This window comes from Hemicordylus capensis, chromosome 6 (assembly GCF_027244095.1).
Source record: "Hemicordylus capensis ecotype Gifberg chromosome 6, rHemCap1.1.pri, whole genome shotgun sequence".
Lineage (NCBI taxonomy): Eukaryota > Metazoa > Chordata > Lepidosauria > Squamata > Cordylidae > Hemicordylus > Hemicordylus capensis.
In genome coordinates, this window is record NC_069662.1 from 170324488 (window position 1) to 170344353 (window position 19866).

The 19866-nt window shown below is 48.2% G+C and overlaps 2 protein-coding genes across 4 annotated transcripts in view; one reads left to right on the plus strand and one right to left on the minus strand.

Moving 5' to 3' along the window:
* Positions 1 to 19866, minus strand: part of LOC128329530 (uncharacterized) — a 215141-nt gene that overhangs the window by 49991 nt on the left and 145284 nt on the right. The window lies entirely within an intron of this gene.
* Positions 4216 to 18207, plus strand: LOC128329531 (GTPase IMAP family member 8-like). The gene is made up of 4 exons (XM_053260915.1): positions 4216 to 4495; positions 5740 to 5820; positions 8577 to 9404; positions 15690 to 18207. The coding sequence occupies exons 1-4, from the start codon at positions 4459 to 4461 to the stop codon at positions 16799 to 16801; spliced, it is 2058 nt and encodes a 685-aa protein (XP_053116890.1). The 5' UTR covers positions 4216 to 4458; the 3' UTR covers positions 16802 to 18207.

The following is a 19866-nucleotide window of genomic DNA, read 5'->3' on the forward strand; positions in this document are numbered from 1 at the left end:
TATCCCAAGCGGTCTCTGGATCGACGCATATTGCAGGTCACATGCTTGATTTGGTCTTTTATTCTGATCAGGGTGGTGTTCCGTGGGTGGGGACTCCTACGATCTCCCCGTTGTCATGGACGAACCACCATCTGGTTAAGGTTGGACTTACAACAGCTTTCCACTTTCGCAGGGGCGAGGGGCCTATTAGAATGGTCTGCCCGAAGAGGTTACTGGATCCGGTAGGATTCCAAGAAGCCTTGGAGGGATTTAATGTTGGCTCTGCTGGTGATCCTGTTGATGCCCTGGTGGAGAACTGGAACAACTTGCTCACCAGGGTAGTAGACACGATTGCTCCTAAGTGTCCCCTCCGACCTGCTTCAAAATTGGCCCCTTGGTATACGGAAGATCTACGGGGGCTGAAGCGGCAAGGTAGGCGACTGGAGCCCAAGTGGAGAAAAACTTGACTCGAATCCGACAGATGATCTATGCTCAGGTAATACGTGCAGCAAAGAAGCAGTTCTTTTCTGCCCGTATTGCCTCTGCGAGTTCATGTCCGGCGGAATTGTTCAGGGTTGTGAGGGGACTAGTATCTGCTCCCTCTCCCTTGAACCAGAATTTGGAAACATCAGTTACCCGCTGTGGTGTGTTTAATGAATTTTTCGCTGAGATACGATCCTCCCCATCTCTGGCAATTTTCAGAAAACACCTGAAAACACATCTCTTCAACCAGGCTTTCTCAGCTTTTTAAAACTTGTTTTTAAATTGTTGTGATTATTTAATTGTTGTTTTATGATGTTTTTAATTGTTAATCATTGTTGTATGCTTTATAATTTTTGTTTTATTTATTAACTGATTTTAATGGTGTTTTAATGTAAACCACCCTGAGCCTTTTGGAAGGGCAGTATAAATGTTTGTATGTATGTATGTATGTATGTATGTATGTATGTATAAATAAATAAATAAATAAAATTACTTAAAAACAAAAACAAGAAATTTAAAACACTAAAATTTCTTTAATACAATATTATAGAACAACATTAAAAACAATCAAAACAGTATCAGTTAAAAGCCTGGGTGAACAGATGCATCTTTAAAGACTTTTTAAACATTGTCAGAGATTGGGAGGCTCTTATGTCACTAGGGAGTGCATTCCAAAGCCTCGGGGCAGCAGCGGAGAAGGCCCGTCCCTGAGTAGCCACCAGACCAGCTGGTGGCAAATGCAGACGGACCTCTCCTGATGATCTCAATGGGCCGTGGGGTTCATAACAAAGAAGAAGTTCTCTTAAATACCCAGGGCCCAAACTGTTTAGGGCTTTATAGGTTATAACTAACAACTTGTATTTTGCCCAGAAACATATTGGTAGCCCGTGTAACTCCTTCAATACGGGAGTATTATGGTCTCTCCTAGATGACCCAGAGACCAGCCTGGCTGCCGCATTCTGAACCAACTGTAGTTTCCAGACTACATAAAAGGGCAGCCCCACATAGAGCGCATTACAGTAATCCAGCCAAGGTTACCAGCATATGTACCACCGTTTTGAGGTCATTCATCTCAAGAAACGGGACACAGCTGGCATATCAGCAGAAGCTGATAAAAAGCACCTCTGGCCACTGCTTCAACCTGGGACACCAGGGAGAGACTTGGATCCAGAAGCACCCCCAGACTGTGTACCTGTTCCTTCTGGGGAAGTGTGACCCCATCCAGAACAGGTAGATCAAACTCATCTCCAGAGTTCGGCCCTGCACAATGAGTACCTTCGTCTTATCTGGATTCAGTCTCAGTTTGTTATCCATCATCCAGCCCATTACTGACTCCAAACAGGCATTTAGGGTAGGGGTGTGCATTTTGGAATTTTCTTGTTTCGATTTGTATCTGAATCGAAACATCCCCGTTTTGTTCCCAAATTTTCTGAATCCGAATCAGCCCTGTTTTGTTTTGTAGCCAAATTGCTGACAACTCAGTCCAAATCCCCAGATGACCTCTCCCAGCGGCTTCATGTAGATGTTAAACAGCATGGGGGACAAGACCAAACCCTGCGGGACCCCACAGGCCAACGGCCACGGGGCCGAGCAGTAGTCCCCCAGCACCACCTTCTGGACCCTCCCCTCCAGAAAGGACCGGAACCACTGCAACGCAGTGCCTCTGATTCCCATACTCGAGAGGCGGCCCAGAAGGATACCATAGTCAATAGTATCGAACGCCGCCGAGAGGTCCAGCAGAACCAACAGGGACGCACTCCCCCTGTCTAGTTCCCGGCGTAGGGCATCCACTAGAGCAACCAAGGCAGTCTCAGTCCCATACCCGGGGCGGAAGCCAGATTGAAAAGGGTCCAGATAATCCATATCATCCAAGACCCTCTGCAGCTGGGACGCCACCACACGCTCCATTACCTTGCCCAAGAAGGGAAGGTTAGACACAGGTCTATAATTGTCCAGGTTGGAGGGATCAAGGGAGGGCTTTTTTAATAGTGGTCTTACCACCGCCTCCTTAAGGCACGATGGCATCCTGCCCTCCCTTAATGAAGCATTAACGATCACCTCCAGCCATCTGCCTGTCCCCTCCCTGGCAGCTTTTATTAGCCATGAAGGGCAAGGGTCAAGAGTGCACGAAGTCGCACGAACACTGCCCAGGATCTTGTCCACATCCTCAGGCCGCACCAACTGAAAAGAATCCAAAACAACGGGACCAGATGGTACCAGAGGCACGTCTGCTGGAACTGCCAAAACTCTGGAGTCCAGGTCAGCACGGATGCAAGCGACTTTATCTGCAAACCGATCACAAAGAGCCATAGATGACTCCTCCCCCATTGTCCGGGGGGATGTGTGGAGCAAGGTTTTCACCACACGAAACAGCTCTGTCTGCCTGCACTGAGCAGACGCAATTGAGGCGGAGAAAAAACGTTTCTTCGCTGCCCCCACCGCCATGGCGTAGTCCCTAAAATGGGTTCTAGACCGTGTTCGATCGGATTCGTGACGACTCTTCCTCCAGCGTTGCTCCAGCCGTCGTCCGAGTTGCTTCATCGCCCTAAGCTCCGAGGAAAACCAAGGAGCAGAACGGGCTCCACCAAGCCGGAGAGGGCGCTTGGGGGCAACCGTGTCAACAGCCCGGGCCACCTCTCCATTCCAGAGATCAACCAAGGCCTCAACAGGGTCACCAGCTCTGGACACTGGAAACTCCCCGAGGGCCGTCTGAAATCCAAGCGGATCCATAAGCCTACGGGGGCGGACCATCTTAATCGGCCCACCACCCCTGCAGAGGGCAGACGGAGCAGTCAAACTAAACCCCACCAGGTGATGATCTGTCCATGACAAGGGAGTGATCTCAAATTCCTCCACCTCCAGATCATTTATTTCCCGGTTGGCAAAAACCAGATCCAGAGTGTGTCCCGCCACGTGGGTAGGGCCCGATACCAATTGAGACAGGCCCATGGTTGCCATGGAGGCCATGAAATCCTGAGCCGCACCCACTAGGGGGGCCTCGGTGTGGACATTGAAATCCCCCAAAACAATAAGCCTGGGGGAACCCAAAGCCACCTCCGAGACCACCCCCGCCAGCTCAGGTAGGGAGACTGAAGTGCAGCGGGGTGGTCGGTACACCAACAGAATCCCCAGCCTATCTCAGAGGCCCACCCTCAAGGACAAACACTTGAAATTCTGAGATTGCCTGACCGGGCACCTGGAAACGGGGAGGGTCTCTCGAAAGATGACCGCAATGCCTCTTCCCCGGCCCTCGAGGAGAGGCTGCTGCACGATCTGGAAACCTGGAGGACAAAGCTGAGAGAGACCAACCCCGCCCAGCGCATCCAACCAGGTCTCCGTCACACATACCAGGTCAGGTAGTATGAAGTTATGCTCCAGGTTACAATCTGTAAGTGAAACCCAAAATGCTGGGATATCAGACATTTTAAAAGATTCTTCAAGGCAAAACTGAAAGCTGTTAGCATTGGAATGCTGAGATCTTCAGCAAAGTAAAGATAGAAGAAAATAAGCAAGAGCTTTCAATAAGGAAAAAAGCCGTAGATCTGCCAGACTCACGGCTGTGGACTTCTCAGAGATTTATTAGGAAAGTTAAAAGGAATAGAGCAGGTTGTCCGTAATTAGGCGATTAGCCCCTCTTCATTCGGTCTGATGATTGTGGATAGGTCTCTCCAGATGTCCATCAAGGGTTTTCCAGACTTTTTAGCGTCTGAAGACCCCTTAGACTCCCACCTCTAGGAGGAGGACCTAGCCCCGCACACATACCGACCTCCATCTGGCCGATGGAAGGTGATAAGACTAAACGATTGATGAAAACCTTGACAACTGGATTAGTCAGGCGTTTTCCTTCCGGACACCATATTGCTTCCCAATAATTTTTTTTCTGATGCAATACCCAGCCAGCTGTGTGGCCCCCTCCAACCACAGGGTGGGATGGCAACTCACTCTCTTCATTCTTGTGCTCTTTTCCTATTCAGAAAGTTGTCAACAGACTGAGCAATGGCTGGATTCTGCCGACTCTTGACAGAATGCATGGGTAAGCTACCCCTCCCCTCCCCCTCACACCTATCTCAGAGGACCACATGGCAGTGGTGGAGACGGTGTCCTTCTGGACTGCGTGGGCAAGAAGGGACGCATGGCCCAGGAGGCTGGCCTTAGTTGTGGCCATGGCAATGCTGGCTTAAAGCAGCCTCGCTGCACAACTGCACGAATAAGGGGTGGGATCCAGGGCCCCAGGCAGTGGGAGCCAGCTGCAAAGTGGGAGGGATGCTGTCCCCATTTCCAGGGGTGCAGGAGGCAGGGTGAGCAATGGCATGTGTGTGTGGTGGGGTGGGGGGCTTCCTGGAAGTGGGAGCCATGCAGAAGGGAGGCGGGCAGTAGTCAGGCTGGGGGGGTTGGTGGCATCGTCTTCTTGCACGCTGGGCCTGCATGCAGGAAGGCTGTCCTGTGGGGAGAAGAAGCCTCGTGCAGCGGTGCAGGCAGAGGGGGCCGCCTGGAAGGCCATCTGAATCCACACAGGACAGGGTGCACCACTTTGGCCCTCCAGCAGTTCTTGGACTACATCTTCCATCCTCCTCAACGACAGTGGCCAAGGGTCAGGGATGATGGGAGTTGTTGTCTAGCAAAAGTGTTGAATAAAAAGGGCAGGCTCCCTCTCCTGTTGTTGCTCCCCTGCAACTGGTGTTAGTGGCATCATCTTGCCTCTGAGGCTGGAGGTGGCCTGTAGACACATAAGAACACCCCTGCTGGATCAGGCCCAAGGCCTATCTAGTCCAGCATCTGGGACAGTCATCATTCAACAAGGTAGAGGGCTGGATTGGATGGAAAGGCTAGCGTCCTCTACATGCCTGTTTATCAGTAATGGTAAATTACACTTACCTGTAAGTAAGTGTAAGACTGACTTATGTCCCAGTGAGTTTGCCCTTCAAGTAAACATGTATAGGCTCGGACTGCACATCTACTGAGCCTTTGCTAACATGTGTTGTATCTAACTCATTTTTGCTACAGACACGCGTGTTGAGGGTTGGGGTGCCTCAGTGGCGGGGGGCAGTGATCAAAAGCAAAAATGAGTTAGATACAACACATGTTAGCAAAGGCTCAGTAGATGTGCAGTCCGAGCCTATACATGTTTACTTGAAGGGCAAACTCACTGGGACATAAGTCAGTTGATCACTGCCCCTTCAATTGGCCTGTCAGGGAGTACCTGATTGCTCACTGATGCAATTTAGAGATTCCACCTTGCCTCTCAAGACTCACGGTCTCTTTCTCCTCTGTCCGTAGGAAGTTGTTTCCCCTGCTGTAGCTCAGCTAGTGTAGCTGCAGCCACAGAAGAGAGCAGTGGTGGAACCCGAAGTCCTCCAGGTAAGTTACTCAGAGTGGTGGCTTCCTGGGGAGCACATCCTGGTGGCCGTAGGGTGTGGGAGGAAACCCGGAGGCAGGCTCAGCCAGATCCCTGTTGCTCTGGGCAGGAGACTGAACTCCTGGCGGTGCAGCTCCCTGGCTGCATCTCAACATCCCCCCCACCACACCCCTCCCTCTCCCCACACCCTGGTCCTGGCTCTCCCTTGTTGTCCTCCCCACTGCTTGGGGGCAGGGCCCAGCTGCTGCTGCCAGCCTCAAGAACATGCTTTGGGACGGTTATACATGTTTGTATTCCACTTGTACCCTGCCTTTCTGTCCTACCAAAAGGACTATTGGCAAAGTAGTGAAATCAATGTTTGCAAAAACCTCAATTAAAACCATTTAAAAGAAGGAGAGAGACAGAGATGGAGCAGCACAGCCAATAAAACCAAGACATGAAAGCCACCAAAACAGCAGGAGGCAAAAATGTTAGGCATAAAGGCATAGCACGTGGTGGTGGGTGGGCCCATTGGTCTGAAAATGGGGTGGGTGGGTGTAACAGAGGGCTCGCACTTCCCCTTGAGGAGGAGTTTTGCATGCTGGACTTGGGATGCTGGAGTCTGGGATGCTGAACTTGGCATCAGGCTGCAGCGTGGCTGCTGTTATGGCCCCGAAATCAAGCAGCAGCCGTGGCGTCTGCAAGGGGATGCCAAGAATGCCACCGCCCCAATGCTGATGTTAGCCATGCCTCCCTCAGAAGAATAGCCCTGCTGGATTGGACCCAAGACAATCTAGAACAGCATCCTGTTTCACACGTGCATGATTTTATACACCTCGATCATGTCTTCCTGTAGTCGCCTATTTTCCAAACTGAAAAGCCCCAGATGCTGTAGCCTCATAAGGAAGCTGCTCCAGGCCCCTGATCATCTCGGTTGCCCTTTTCTGCACCTTTTCGAGTTCTACAATGTCCTCCTTAAGATAAGGTGACCAGAACTGAACACAGTACTCGAAATGTAGCCACACCATATATTTATTTATTATTAAAACTTTTATACCGCCCTCCCCAAAGGCTCCTTATATATCTGTATAAGGGCATTATAATATTAGCATTTTATTTTCAGTCCCCTTCCTCATGATCCATAGCATGGAACTGGACTTCTTCACAGCTGCCAGGCACTGAGTTGACACTTTCAGAGAGCTGTCCACCATGACTCCAAGATCTCTTTCCTGTTCAGTCACTGTCAGCTCAGACCCCATCAGTGTATACTTGAAGCTGGGTTTTGTTGGCACAATATACATCACTTCACACTTACTTACAGCTCTCCTAATAGGGGGAAGTAAGAAGTGGGGTCCCCCAGGGATCTGTACTGGGAACAGGACTTCTAAATTTATTCATAAATCCTCTAGAAGTTGGAGTGTAAGCAGTGAGGTGGCCAGATTTGCAGATGACACCAAGCTAGGGTAGTGAAATCTAAAACCGATTGTGAGGAGCTCTAAAAAGACCTCTCCAGACTGTGAGAGTGGGCAACAAAATGGCAGCTGTGGATCAATGTTAGCAATGTTAGCTTATTTATTTATTTATTTTGATGTATATACCGCCCTTTGTAAAGGGGCTCAGGGCAGTTTACATTAAAATAAAATAAAAAACATTTAAAAGCAGATTAAAATTAGATATCATTAAAAGCCAGGCTAAAAAGATAGGTCTTTAAGGGTCTCCTGAAGGCCTTGAAGGAAGATTATCCTCTAATATCCATGGGGAGCATGTTCCACAACCTAGGGGTGACAACAGAGAAGGCCCTATCCCAGGTTGCCACCAGATGAACCAGTGGAACCCAAAGACAAATCCCTCCTGATATTGGGGAAAACCCTGCCAATTTCACATATACACTGATGGGGTCTGACCAGGAGAGTGACTGGTTGTCGGTGACTGACCAGGAGAGAGATCTTGCAGTCATGGTAGACAGTTTGTTGAAAGTATTAACACAATATGTAGAAGCTGTGAAAAAGGCCAATTCCATGCTTGGAATCATGAGGAAGGGGGTTGAAAATAATAATGCTACTATCATCATAATGCCCTCATATAAATCTATGGTGTGGCCGCATTTGGAGTGCTGTGCACAATTCTGGTCCCCATACCTCAACAAGGGCATTATAGAACTGGAAATGTTGCAGAAGAGGGCAACCAAGATGATCAGGAGCCTGGAACACCTTTCTTGTGCGGTAAGGCTAAAACACCTGAGGATTTTTAGTTTAGAAAAAAGACACCTGAGGGGTGACCTATAAAATTGTGCATGGTGTGGAGAGAGAGAAATTCCCCCCTCTCACATAGCACTAGTACTAGGGGTCATTCCATGAAACTGATGGCCAGGAAATTTAGGACCAACAAAAGAAAGTACTTTTTCACACAACACATAATTAACCTATGGAATTTTCTGCCATGGGATGTAGTGGTGGCCACCAGCTTGGGTGACTTTAAGCGTGACTTAGGCAAATTCATGGAGGACAGGTCTGTCAGTGGCTACAGATTTTGATGTCTATAGGCTACCTCCTGGATCAGAGACAGGATGCTCCGAATTACCAGTTGCTGGGAAGCAACAATGAGAGAGGGCATGTCTTCATCTCTTGTCTGTGGGCTTCCCAGACAAGGGATCTTGTCTGGCATCTGGTGGGCCCCTGTGGGAAACAGGATGCTGGACTAGATGGGCGTTGGGCTTGATCTAGCAGGACTGTTCCTATGTTCTGATGACATGTAAGTATGTCCTATTGCTTTCCAACAGAGGATACAAAGGACCTCAGCAGTGCTGCATCAGAACTACGGATCATCCTTGTTGGGAAGACAGGGGGAGGGAAAAGTGCCACAGGAAACACCATTCTGGGTAAAGATGAATTTAAGTCCAAGCTTTCACTAAAGCCTGTGACTGAGACTTGTAGGAGAGAAATCCGGGAGAAGAAGTGGAAGGGGAAGCAAGTGGTTGTCATTGACACTCCAGTGATCGTTGACACCATCATTAAAGGTCCGCAGAAGTCTCAGGAGATCCAGAATTGCCACCGTCTGGCCCGGCCAGGCCCCCATGCTCTGGTGTTTGTGATCCAGGTGGGCCGTTTCACAAGGGAAGACAATAAAGCTGTGAAGAGGGTATGGAAGGTCTTTGGCAAGAAGGCTGCAAAGTACACGGTTGTCTTATTCACCCACAAAGAAGACTTGGATGGGAAACTCCTGCAAGACTATATAGAGGAGTCAAACAACAGGGCCCTTCAGGCCTTGCTCAGAAAGTGTGGGGACCGTTACTGTGCTTTCAACAACAGAGCAACGAGAGAGGAACAGGACACCCAGGCTGAAGAGCTGCTCTTGCAAATTGAGAAGATGATGCAGGAGAATCGAGAGAAGCCATATCTCAAGCCGCTTCCCAGGGGGCTGACGGGGAGGACAACAGAAAGGAAACCAGATAAAGAGGACATGGGCAAGGAAGAATTGCCAAAGCATTGTGAGAAGAGGGCAATGGAAAGTAAGGCAGAGGAGGAAGAATTGGGCACAGAAGAATTGCCAAGAGAGGAGGAGACAAATGTTCATGAGGAAAGGAAGATATCAAATGATGAATTCACAGGTAGAATTCTGCTAAGTTTTCTAGGATTATTATTATTTATTTTTTGGCCTGTTACTAAATTCACACAGGGCTATCCCCTTGCGAGACCCACCAAATTGTTTGTCTCCTCACTGTTAGAAGGGAGGGCACAAGGTGTACCCAAACACTACCTCCCCAAACCCCTTGATGCTATATGTGCACATTATGCAAATTAAGCAAATGCACCTTGGCTTGCTTGTATCATCTTCTCCTTCTGTTCCTCATGATTGCAGCCTTTTCAGTACCACCATCCAATCTGACTTTTCTGCCTGCTCACTTCTCTTCAGGCTTAGCCAGATAACGAACCATTGCACACAACCATCTTGGTGTGGTTTGTGATAGGGAAGAGCCCTAACCCTGATTCCTATAGATGACCAGATAACTCACCACCCACATGATAGCTGCTATCAAGAACTGGGATGAAGGAAGATCTTTTGAGTATAATGAGAGACCTCCCACAATGCACTACACTGCCAGCAGTAGGGAAAATCTCATTATATGGAGCCACTCTTGGGCAAGCCCCATTTGAGCCATTTTAAGGAGGTGATCATAGAGTGTGCTGTGCAGAGCAGCACATTCACAGATCACAGCCCCTCTAGCTGCAGCACTCTCTGACAAACATGGAGGCTGGTGGCAGGGCAAAAACAGGGGAAAGCAGACACTGGATCAAGACCCCAAAGGCTGCAGGGTTAAAAGCAGGGTTACCCAGATTCAGACTACCAAGGTTGGGAGATTTGCCCTGGTTCACATGAGCATTCAGCCCTGGGTTATATGCTTCTAACCCAGGTTTAGATGATTGTGTGAAGAGGCTTCATCAATGTTACTGCAAAAAAAAACAACAACTCAACCATTGCTCCATGATTGCTTCCAAGGGAACTGGAACTCTTTCCCTGGGATATTACTGCTATTGTGGGATAACTTTATATAGCATCCAAGTGTCCGTTTTTATTTTCCAGGAAATTATGTTGATTGCTTCACCTTCCCCGATCCTCCAAACTAACACTTCCATCATGTTCATCGACTGTATTTATGCAAGTGTGACAGGCATCTATTGGAAGGAGCTCATGATGTCACTGAAGGGTGAAATAATGTGGTTTTCCCTGTGCTTGAAAAATGTTTTAAGTGTTTGAAGACTGGTCACTCTCCAGCTGTATTGTTAAATTGTTAAGAGAGCCATCATAACTGACTTGAACCGAGTAGAACAAAGTCAGGGAGGAGAGCTGGTTTTTCAGTAGCCAGCATGAATTATCCCCTTTGCTAAGCAGGTTCTGCCTTGATTTGCCTAGGATGCGTGACTACATGTGAGCACTGTCTGCTGTAGGATATGGGGCCACAGCTCAGTGGCAGAGCCCCTGCTTGCTTGCAGAAGGTCCCAGGTTCGCTCCCTGGCAGCATCTCCAGGTAGGACTGGGACAGACTCTTGCCTCAAACCTTGGAGAGCTGCTGAGAGGCGTAACTAGGGAAAACGGCGCCTAGGGCAAGCACTGAAATTGCGCCCCCCCGCCCCCCCCATACATCTGACTTGCTTGAAATAAATACATATAAATAAATACCCCCCAACATACATCTGACTTGCTTGAAATAAAAACACAGGCAAATCAAAAAGATCATGAATAAGTAGGGGTGAGATTTTTCTTTGTTTAAAAAAAGCCTTCCCAATTTTCTCTTATTTTTAAAACTCTCTCAAAGGAAAGTATAAGTTTAATATGTAAAACAAAATACACATTGAATGAAAAACTGTGATTAACTTTTAAAAAACTATTAAGTATGTAATTAGAAGGATTCCATTACATTAAGATACCAATTTCTTTAAAGCCAGAAATAATACCTACTGAAACTTTAATTATTTAAATGAGAGAAAAAGGCATGTTATCTTCCCTGACAAAGATTAAAATCAATTTAATTGGTTCTCCACTGCCTTGACATGATTCTCGCTGTGAGTCAAGCAACCAAAAAGGGAAATTAATAGTGCAGCTGTTAATCAAGTGATATTTGTGCACTCCATCTTATTAAAGCTACAGGGGCAGAAAGAAAAACTTCCCATTGTTATTTTTTGGACCAATTTGTTCACACTGTATTAAATGGGATTCCCCCCACTTCAAAAATATAGATGCTGTACTTATGTTTTGGAGACAGAACATCTACAATATGCACCAAATGAACAAGGCTGAAAATGTTGTAGACTGTATGTTGCTAATAAAAATCTGCTATAAAGGATAAACCTAGTATTAATCCAGACAGACTGAACATTATTCAAAAATTATATTAATTAGTTCCAAATTAAATTTGCCACACACACCCATGCTAAGGGATGATCCAGAAGTTGTAATTATTAGCAGAGCTGCAGAGGTCTTGTGTACTAGTACTACTAGTTTCCTTTTGCAATCCCACCTCGAGTGGCTCCGAGGTGGGATTGCAAAAGGAAATTCACGCAATGCAAGCCAGGAGAGCGCCACTGGCTCCACTTGCAGGCAGCTACCCTCGGTTTAGGGGTGGGGGGGTGAAGCCTGCTATCTATGCGAAGCGGAGAAGAGCTAAAAGGAGGACGTGGTGGTGGTAATCTTGGGGAAACCGCGGCTGAGGCGGGACTCGGAAGAGGCAGACAAGTCTCTCTCTCCCTCTTCTCTGCTCCCCACCCCATACCCCCCCCTTTTTTCAACTTTAAAATAAAAGGAAAGAAGATCTGCTTGTTCCCCAACCCCCACTCCAATGCCTACGCTAAACGTTTGAAGCTTGATTCAGCCTGTGAGCGACACCCGACACCAGCTCCTCCAGACTCCAAGGAAATCACTGGGTCTGAGAGCTGCAAAGCACTGGGGAGAAAAACTTTTGTCTTGCTCTCGAGGAATCCACACGGCTAGATTCAGAAGCCCACAGCCACAGGACACACAAGGCAAGGGGAATCCTCCTTCCATGGTCAGCCAGCTAACAGAGGGTTCCCAAAACACTGCATTTGGTGGAGTTGGAGGGTGTTATAAAAGCACCCTCCCTTTTGAAATGCGCAACACACATGGGAGAGAGAGATTTGAGCAATGACTTATAACTTACTTTGTTAATGCAGAACAGAACTGAAGAATAAAAGGCAGCCAGAGGGCAGTGTGGTGGGCAAACGGCAGGCAGGCAGAGTCAGAGAGTGTCCCCAGCAGCAGCTGCTCTCTCAACCAAAGCAAGCTGCTCTGCTCCACTCCTCGTGCGTGCAGCAAGCAGGGAGGGAGGAGCTGAGACAACCGGCATGGCGGGCATGTGTTCTCCGGCAGCCAATGGGAGCGCCCGCCCACCGGAGATCTCAGTAATGACCAAAAAAAAATCACAAATTTTTTTTTTTTTGCCAAAGGCAGGGGATCGGCGGGGGCACTTTTTGGCGCCCCCTGCCAAGTGGTGCCCAGGGCACGTGCCCCCCTGCCCCCCATCGTTACGTCCCTGGAGCTGCGGCCAGTCAGTGCAGATGATCTTGAGCCAGATGGACCAAGGATCTGACTCAGTATACTCAGGGGCGTAACGATGGGGGGGGGGCAGGCAGGGCACGTGCCCTGGGCGCCACTTGGCAGGGGGCACCAAAAAGTGCCCCCGCCGATCCCCTGCCTTTGCCTAATTTTTTTTTAAAATTCGCATTTGTTGTTGGTTTTTTTAGTCTGGAAAGAGCAGTCCCCCTCCCCCCCGGTCCCGGCGCGCCCCCCCCCCCCCCATTGCTCAGCTCCGGCCCGGCACTGGGCGCCTCCACGGTGTCTTCGTCACATTCACATAGTCTGACACTGAGTCTCTGACGCAGCACTCCCCGCCCCGCCACCAGTCGTGTATGCATCGGGAGGAGGACACGCCGCGCATGCGTGTCTGGTGTCTGGCCTGGGAGGAGAGCTCGCCGCCTGAACGTGCGTGCACTTTGTCTTCTCTTTAAACAAGTTCGAAAACTGTGTGCTTTCTGATAAAGTGCACCATGTCGGTAGCCACCGGGGGCAGCGAGCCGGGAGCCACTACCGCCGCTGCTACCGGAGGCGGAGGGAACCGGGTCTTTTTCCAGAGCCCTCGCGACGGCTCGTCCTGGGAGGATTCGGTTGCCCCATCAGCAGCGGTGGTGCAAGTCCAGCAGCAGCGGCGCCATCAGCAGGGCAAAGTGATGGTCAAATACAATCGCAAAGAGCTGCGGAAAAGGCTGGTGCTGGAGGAGTGGATCATGGAGCAGCTCGGGCAGCTCTACGGCTGCGAGGTAGTAGCCGCGCAGTAGCCACTGGCCGACTTCTGAAGAGGGGTGGGGAGAGAGTTGGCTTCTTCCAGGCAGCAGCAGGCTCCCTCCGCCTGGGTCCGATTGTACAGTCTGGCCCTTGCCCGAAATACAAGAGAAGCCGCCCGCCTGTCAAGGCACACACCACACCCCTCATGGCACAGTTATCCAGCGAGCGCTGAGCAAATGCAAAACACTCGCAGTTCAGATTTCCGTCTCGCTATTTTAGGCGTCTTCTAGACTAGAGCATAGGCTGAGCTCCTAGCAACCCCAGCTCGCGCTTTCTTTTAATTGTTTTTGGGGGTTTGTCTTGTTCTTCGTAAATGTACTTGCTGCTCTTCGTGTCCTCAATCCTCGGTCTACATAGACCGAATTCTTTAAATAGTGCTCGTCGCTTTAAATTGCTCTTTAAGAATATGAAGAGCTCCTTGGTTGACAACTGTGTGTGAGAGAGAGAGGGAGAGAGACATACACACACACACACACACACACAGACAGAGAAGCCACCTCCAAATGACATTCCCAGTGCTCGGTTTCCCCATTCTTTGCCCCGTTCTCTATTCCCCCACCCCCACCCTTTATTTTCAAAGAAAGAGGAGGGTATCTGTGTATAGGATTTCTACCTAGCCCTGTAAAAACCCTTTAAAAGGCAAGTTGGCACTCCTTAAGATCTTGGCATGTTTTGTGATACAGGGTGGCGGGGGGGGGGACGTTTTTCAGTGTTCATACATGCAGTTTCTTCTCTGTATCATGTGATGCATATTACACTATGGTTCTGCCCACTGCAGCTTAGCTGAAATCGTTCGGCTGCCTACAGAGAAGCTCTGACTTTATGTGAGGGTGATGAATGTTTCATTTGCTGTTTCTTCCTAGGTTCAAAATCTTTACCTTTTGATGCCACATACTGTTGACAATTATAGACATTGTCTGAGCTGATTTATCTGGCTGTAATCTCTCTGTGTGATCACAAATCACAGGTTTAGGTTGCAAATAGACTTAATGGATTTTTAAAATGTGTGGTGAACCTTGGGTTAAGTGGAGTCTCCTTGTTCTGATAATGCATGTACAACTGGAAGAATATAGTAACCTTGGTGTGTTTCTGTTAAGTTTGTCCAGAAACTGGTCTTATGTTACTGGATGCCTCTACAAGGAGGTAGGTTTGGCTGGGAGTGATTACCGGTACATGCATTAAATCCTGATCTTGTCCGTAGCCAATTGACTGCCTGAAGAAAATCACTTCATTATAGAAAATTGCTTCATTATAGAGGGTGTCAATTTCTTGCCCAGAATATCCATCTGGGACTGTGTAAATAAAATATCAGCGACTCAACCGGTGGTAGAAAAATGAGAGTCAAATAGGCGCATTTGCTGATATCCTTTGCCTGCCTGCCTGCCTGCCTGCCTGCCTTCCTTCCTTCCTTCATATTCTTTTTTAAATCTCTACTTCACTTTCCCTCGAGCTCCTACTCCTTCCTTCCTGGGGGTATTTATTTATGTGTATTTATTTCAAGCGGGGGGGGGGGGGGGCGGGGGGAATTTCAGTGCTTGCCCTAGACGCCGTTTTCCCTAGTTACGCCTCTGCAGCTTCCTAGGTTTCTGAAATAAAGGAGCAAACATCATGCAACCCTTTCCTCAGCATATTCAGAACCCACTCCATTTCATGTCATTTCTGGTGGTTATCTTCTCTTTCATTGAAAATGAATGCTAAACAATGCGTCCCTCTGGCTAGTGCTCTAATCCTGAGTGTTAGTATAAACCCCGTCTATTTCACTTTCCTCACTTTCCTAGGGTGTGAAATTGACAGAGGTTGCTGCCAGGCATTTGCTGATTCTTCTGCGGTGTAGCATTTCTGTGGTCTTCTGGGAGGACCCCCCAAAAAGAGGGGGGGATGTGCTGCAGGATAGCCTTGTCCTGAGGGGTGGTGGCATTATGTGGTCTTGTGGGAGGGTCCACCAGAAGGAAAAATATCAACTCCTGGGCTGTGTCTTACTGTGGACTATGTTAAGTGACAACATCAGTAAATATCTGGGTTGCGTTTCTCTCCACAGAGTCTGAGGATGTCAGCAGCTTCCCCATGGAATCAGAATGGTGTATTGTCCTTGTTGGAAAGTCAGGAGGAGGAAGAAGCACCACAGGAAACACCATCCTGGGTGAAGAGAAGTTTGAGTCCAAACTTTCTCCAAAGTCAGTGACCCAGGTTTGCAGGAAAGAGAAACGGGCAGAGGAGTGGGAGGGGAAGCAAGTGGTTGTGGTTGACACTCCAGCCATGTTTGACGCCAACATTAAAGACCCCCAGAAGTCCCAGGAGATCCAGCATTGCCTCCATCTGGCCAGGCCAGGCCCCCACGCTCTGGTGTTTGTGACCCAGGTTGGTCGTTTCACAGAGGAAGACAGCGTGGCCCTGAAGCAGGTGGAGAAGATCTTTGGCCAGGAGGCCACAAAGTACATGGTCATCTTATTCACCCGCAAAGAAGACCTGGATGGGGAACATCTGCAAAACTATATAAAGGAGTCAAAGAACAAGCCCCTTCAGGACTTGGTCAGAAAGTGTGGGGACCGTTGCTGTGCTTTCAACAACAGAGCAACGAGAGAGGAACGGGACAGCCAGGCTGAAGAGCTGCTCTTGCATATTGAGAAGATGATGCAGGAGAATCGAGAGAAGCCATATCTCAAGCTGCTTCCCAGGGGGCTGACGGGGAGGACAACAGAAAGGAAACCAGAGAAAGAGGGCATGGGCAAGGAAGAATTGCCAAAGTATTGTGAGAAGAGGGCAATAGATAGTAAGGCAGAGGAGGAAGAACTGGGCACAGAAGACTTGCCAAGTGATTTGGAGGCAAAGAACAGGCCTCTGCAGGACTTGGTCGGAAAGTGTGGGGACTGTTGCCATGCTTTCAACAACATAGTGACAGGGGAGGAACGGAATGTCCAAGCTGAAGAGCTGCTCTCTCCAATTGAGAAGATGGTACAAGAGAATCGGGAGGAGCCGCGTCTCATGCTACTTCCCAGGGAGATGAAGGGGAGGGTAGCAGAAAGGAAACCAGAGGAAGAGGAAATGGAAAGGGAAGAATTGCCAAGGGATTGTGAGAATCAAGAGGAACTGCATCTTGAGAGCCATGATGCCCCAGCTTCAAAACCCAGGAGTGGCCACTCTGAAGAATAGGGTGCAAGGGGTCCCAGAGGATTTTTTAGGATGCTTTGGTACCATGGCCCATGAGAGAGCCATGGTGTGTCGGCCAAGAGTTCGCTTTAGTGAGTGGCCTGGCTCTTGTGCTGGAGTCCTCATCCCATCCAGCCCCACCTCCCCCATGTTCATATGCTTGATTACTGGTCCCAGAAGCCCTTTCTCCATTCACTCCAACCTTTCACTGCCATGCAACCAGTAATCTGGAGGAGGGTGGAATACAGGGACCTGTTGAGGCTCTCGCAATCCTTGCTTCATCTGTTCTTCAGTGACATGGTTCAGGCCAAGTTGCACAGCCTCAGCCCACAGGGTGTGGTGGACCCCAGCCCCTCCCACTGTGGGTGCCCCATCCCGAAGAGAGCTAATGGTGTGCCGTGATTGGCACCAGAGCTAACTGAAATGCTAATCTGACTGAATGTCTGTTGCTTCTCAGCTAATGAAGAAGAGCTTGCCGCAAAAACCAAGATGTCTTAGTTTTATGTGTTCCTGCAGGATGCATCTGGCTGAGGCTGCTAACTGTGCCAAAACTTCAGGGTTGTGTTTGATGCAATCCAACTCCTCTTCTGAACTCATGGTCTGAATTCATCCAGGGGTGGGATTCTGAACTAACTTGGGCTCTACAGGGACTTGGGAACAATGGTTCAGGTTTTGGTCTAGCTTTTAAAAAAAAAGAAAAAAAAGAATGAGTCTCTCTCTTTTTCACCTGGCAATCTTATGTGTTTAGTAGGTGAATCTGTCATTTACATAAGGAACTTTAAGTATAGGTAACCCTTCCTGGCAAAACACAAAATATTTTGAGAAAACATGGCCTGAAAGCTAATGTAATTTGTACAGCACCCATGAAGCTGAAATAGCATCTGGTTAAGTCCAGGCTTTATGACAGTAAGTGTGAGAGAGGGGAGGATTGTTTGATTTGTGAGAAGGAAGAGGGTTGTTGCCAAATTAAAGGAACAGTGTATAAGATTGTATGTCTGGAATGTGAAGAATCTTACGTTGGGGAGACGCCTGTTAAAACGGTACTAAGAGTGTTTGGCAGACATGCAACATAAAAATCGATTGAAACCCTGGGCAAGGCATATGAAAGAAAAACAAAGGGAGATGAGTTTATTTTGGCTATTGAACTTAATAAGTAAAGCTTAAGATAAGGGGCCATGTATATTGAATAGCTGCAACCAACTATTAATGCTAGGGAAGAAATGAATGAGGTAATGAAATGTATTGGTCTATAAAAGGGTTAACATTTGTTCTGTAGAGTCATCTCCTCCCTCTCCTGTTCTTGGATTGGTTATTTAGCCTCAGTTACTGTATTTAATCTTAAGGGTCATGTTTGTAAGATCTTTGTTTTATTTGTTTTATTTATGCATTAAAAGAGGTCTTAAATCTTGTCTAAATTGTATTTTTCTGACCACTTATTTATTTATGTCTGCTTCTTACTTTTGCCCATAAATTATGTTGAACTTAACGTAAGTAAGTAAAGTGTGCCATCAAAACGATTTGATTCCTGGTGCCCACAGAGCCCTGTGGTTTTCTTTTGGTAGCATACAGGAGGGGTTGACCATTGCCTCCCCCTGCACAGTGTGAGATGATGCTTTTCAGCATCTTCCTATATCGCTGCTGCCTGATATAGTGCCAGTGGGGATTCGAACCGGCAACCTTCTGCTTGTTAGTCAAGCATTTTCCCCACTGCACCACTTAAGGTGACTGAACTTACGTAGCTTGCTAGATTTCTTTAATTCTGAGAACACAGGTTCTGTTACAATACATATGTGTATTATATGTGTAGAATGGGTATTTGTTTAACTCTCATCTAGATTTTGGAGTAAATTACTGCCCCCAGCTGCATAAAGGTGCTTAAGAACAAGCAAGCTGCTCCACTCCCAGCTATGCCCTTGTTGTCATACTCTTACCTGCACTTTGGTACACAAGATATCCACAAGAATGGCCTCATATCAGTTATGATATTTATGTTTTTAGTAGAAATATGACCTAGGGTAGAAAACCACACTAGAAATGAATGTACTCCTTACAGTTGGGGTGGTTTCTATCTCATTCCCACACTAAGCCACTTGTGATGGGAGAGAACACCCTGTTTCTCTTAGGAAACTTCAGTTTTGTTTCCCCTTGCAAACTCAATTGTCCTCAAAAGATGATGGTGTCTAAAAACTAGGCTGAGGCACTGTGTAGTTCTGTGCTCCTGAGTTAGGGCAGATGAAACCAGCCCCTCCCACAATGTCAAACCTAATGTTTGGAACCAGTAAATCATTCCGAAGCATCTGACCTTGCAGAAGCAGAAATAGTAGCCAGGAGAAGATAGTTGAATGGATCACAATGTGTCAGCTTCAGTGAGCCTGGCATCAATGGATCAACCATCCACAGTATGTCTCTGGATTTTCCAGCTTCTCCTAGAGGGATACAGCCCAAAACGGGGGTGGGTGAGCTTGGTCCCAGATGGAGAGAGCAAGATGTAGAGATGGGATGTGTGGCACTGAGCAGACTGCTGAACCTCACTCACCTATCAGTGAAGGTACCGAGATAGTGGGTTACATGACAAGCAGAAATAGCAAAAAGTGGTCTACAACGGGGCCATCACTGGCCCAATGTGCTCATCATACATGAGCACACAAGGATGGTGTGTGAAAAAATCAGAGACACTGTCCGTTCCTCACACCTCATCCTCTGCTTGACTCAGCCAGAAGGGGGAAGCAACATGGGGAGACAGAGTAGTGTGGGGTCCTGATGTGGCATAAGGCCTGGCCAGAGTGACTGGTGCTGGTCAAGCAATGCGAGGAAACTGGGCAAAAGTAGGGGGGCCAGCGGATGTTCATGTAGCAGCCAGTGTGAACAAAGGCGATGAGGTGGGGCTTCTGACACCTGAGAGAGCCCCGGGATAGGAGGAGCTTGGCTTGGGAAACACTGAAAGGAGGGTGAGCAAGGAGGTTCATCAGGAAGGATGGAGGTGGAGGCAGGAAATGAAGTGGGAGGCCTCTGGAGGGATGTGTGAGTGGAATAAAGATATTTAGGGATGTGCAACTCAGTGATGAGAT

What these genes read in the sequence shown, in the direction of transcription:
- LOC128329531 (XM_053260915.1), top strand. Translation starts at nt 4,459, where the DNA reads ATGGCTGGATTCTGCCGACTCTTGACAGAATGCATGG. An exon ending in TGGAACCCGAAGTCCTCCAG is followed by an intron (nt 5,821 to 8,576) that starts GTAAGTTACTCA and finishes GCTTTCCAACAG; the next exon opens with AGGATACAAAGGACCTCAGC. An exon ending in ATCAAATGATGAATTCACAG is followed by an intron (nt 9,405 to 15,689) that starts GTAGAATTCTGC and finishes TTCTCTCCACAG; the next exon opens with AGTCTGAGGATGTCAGCAGC.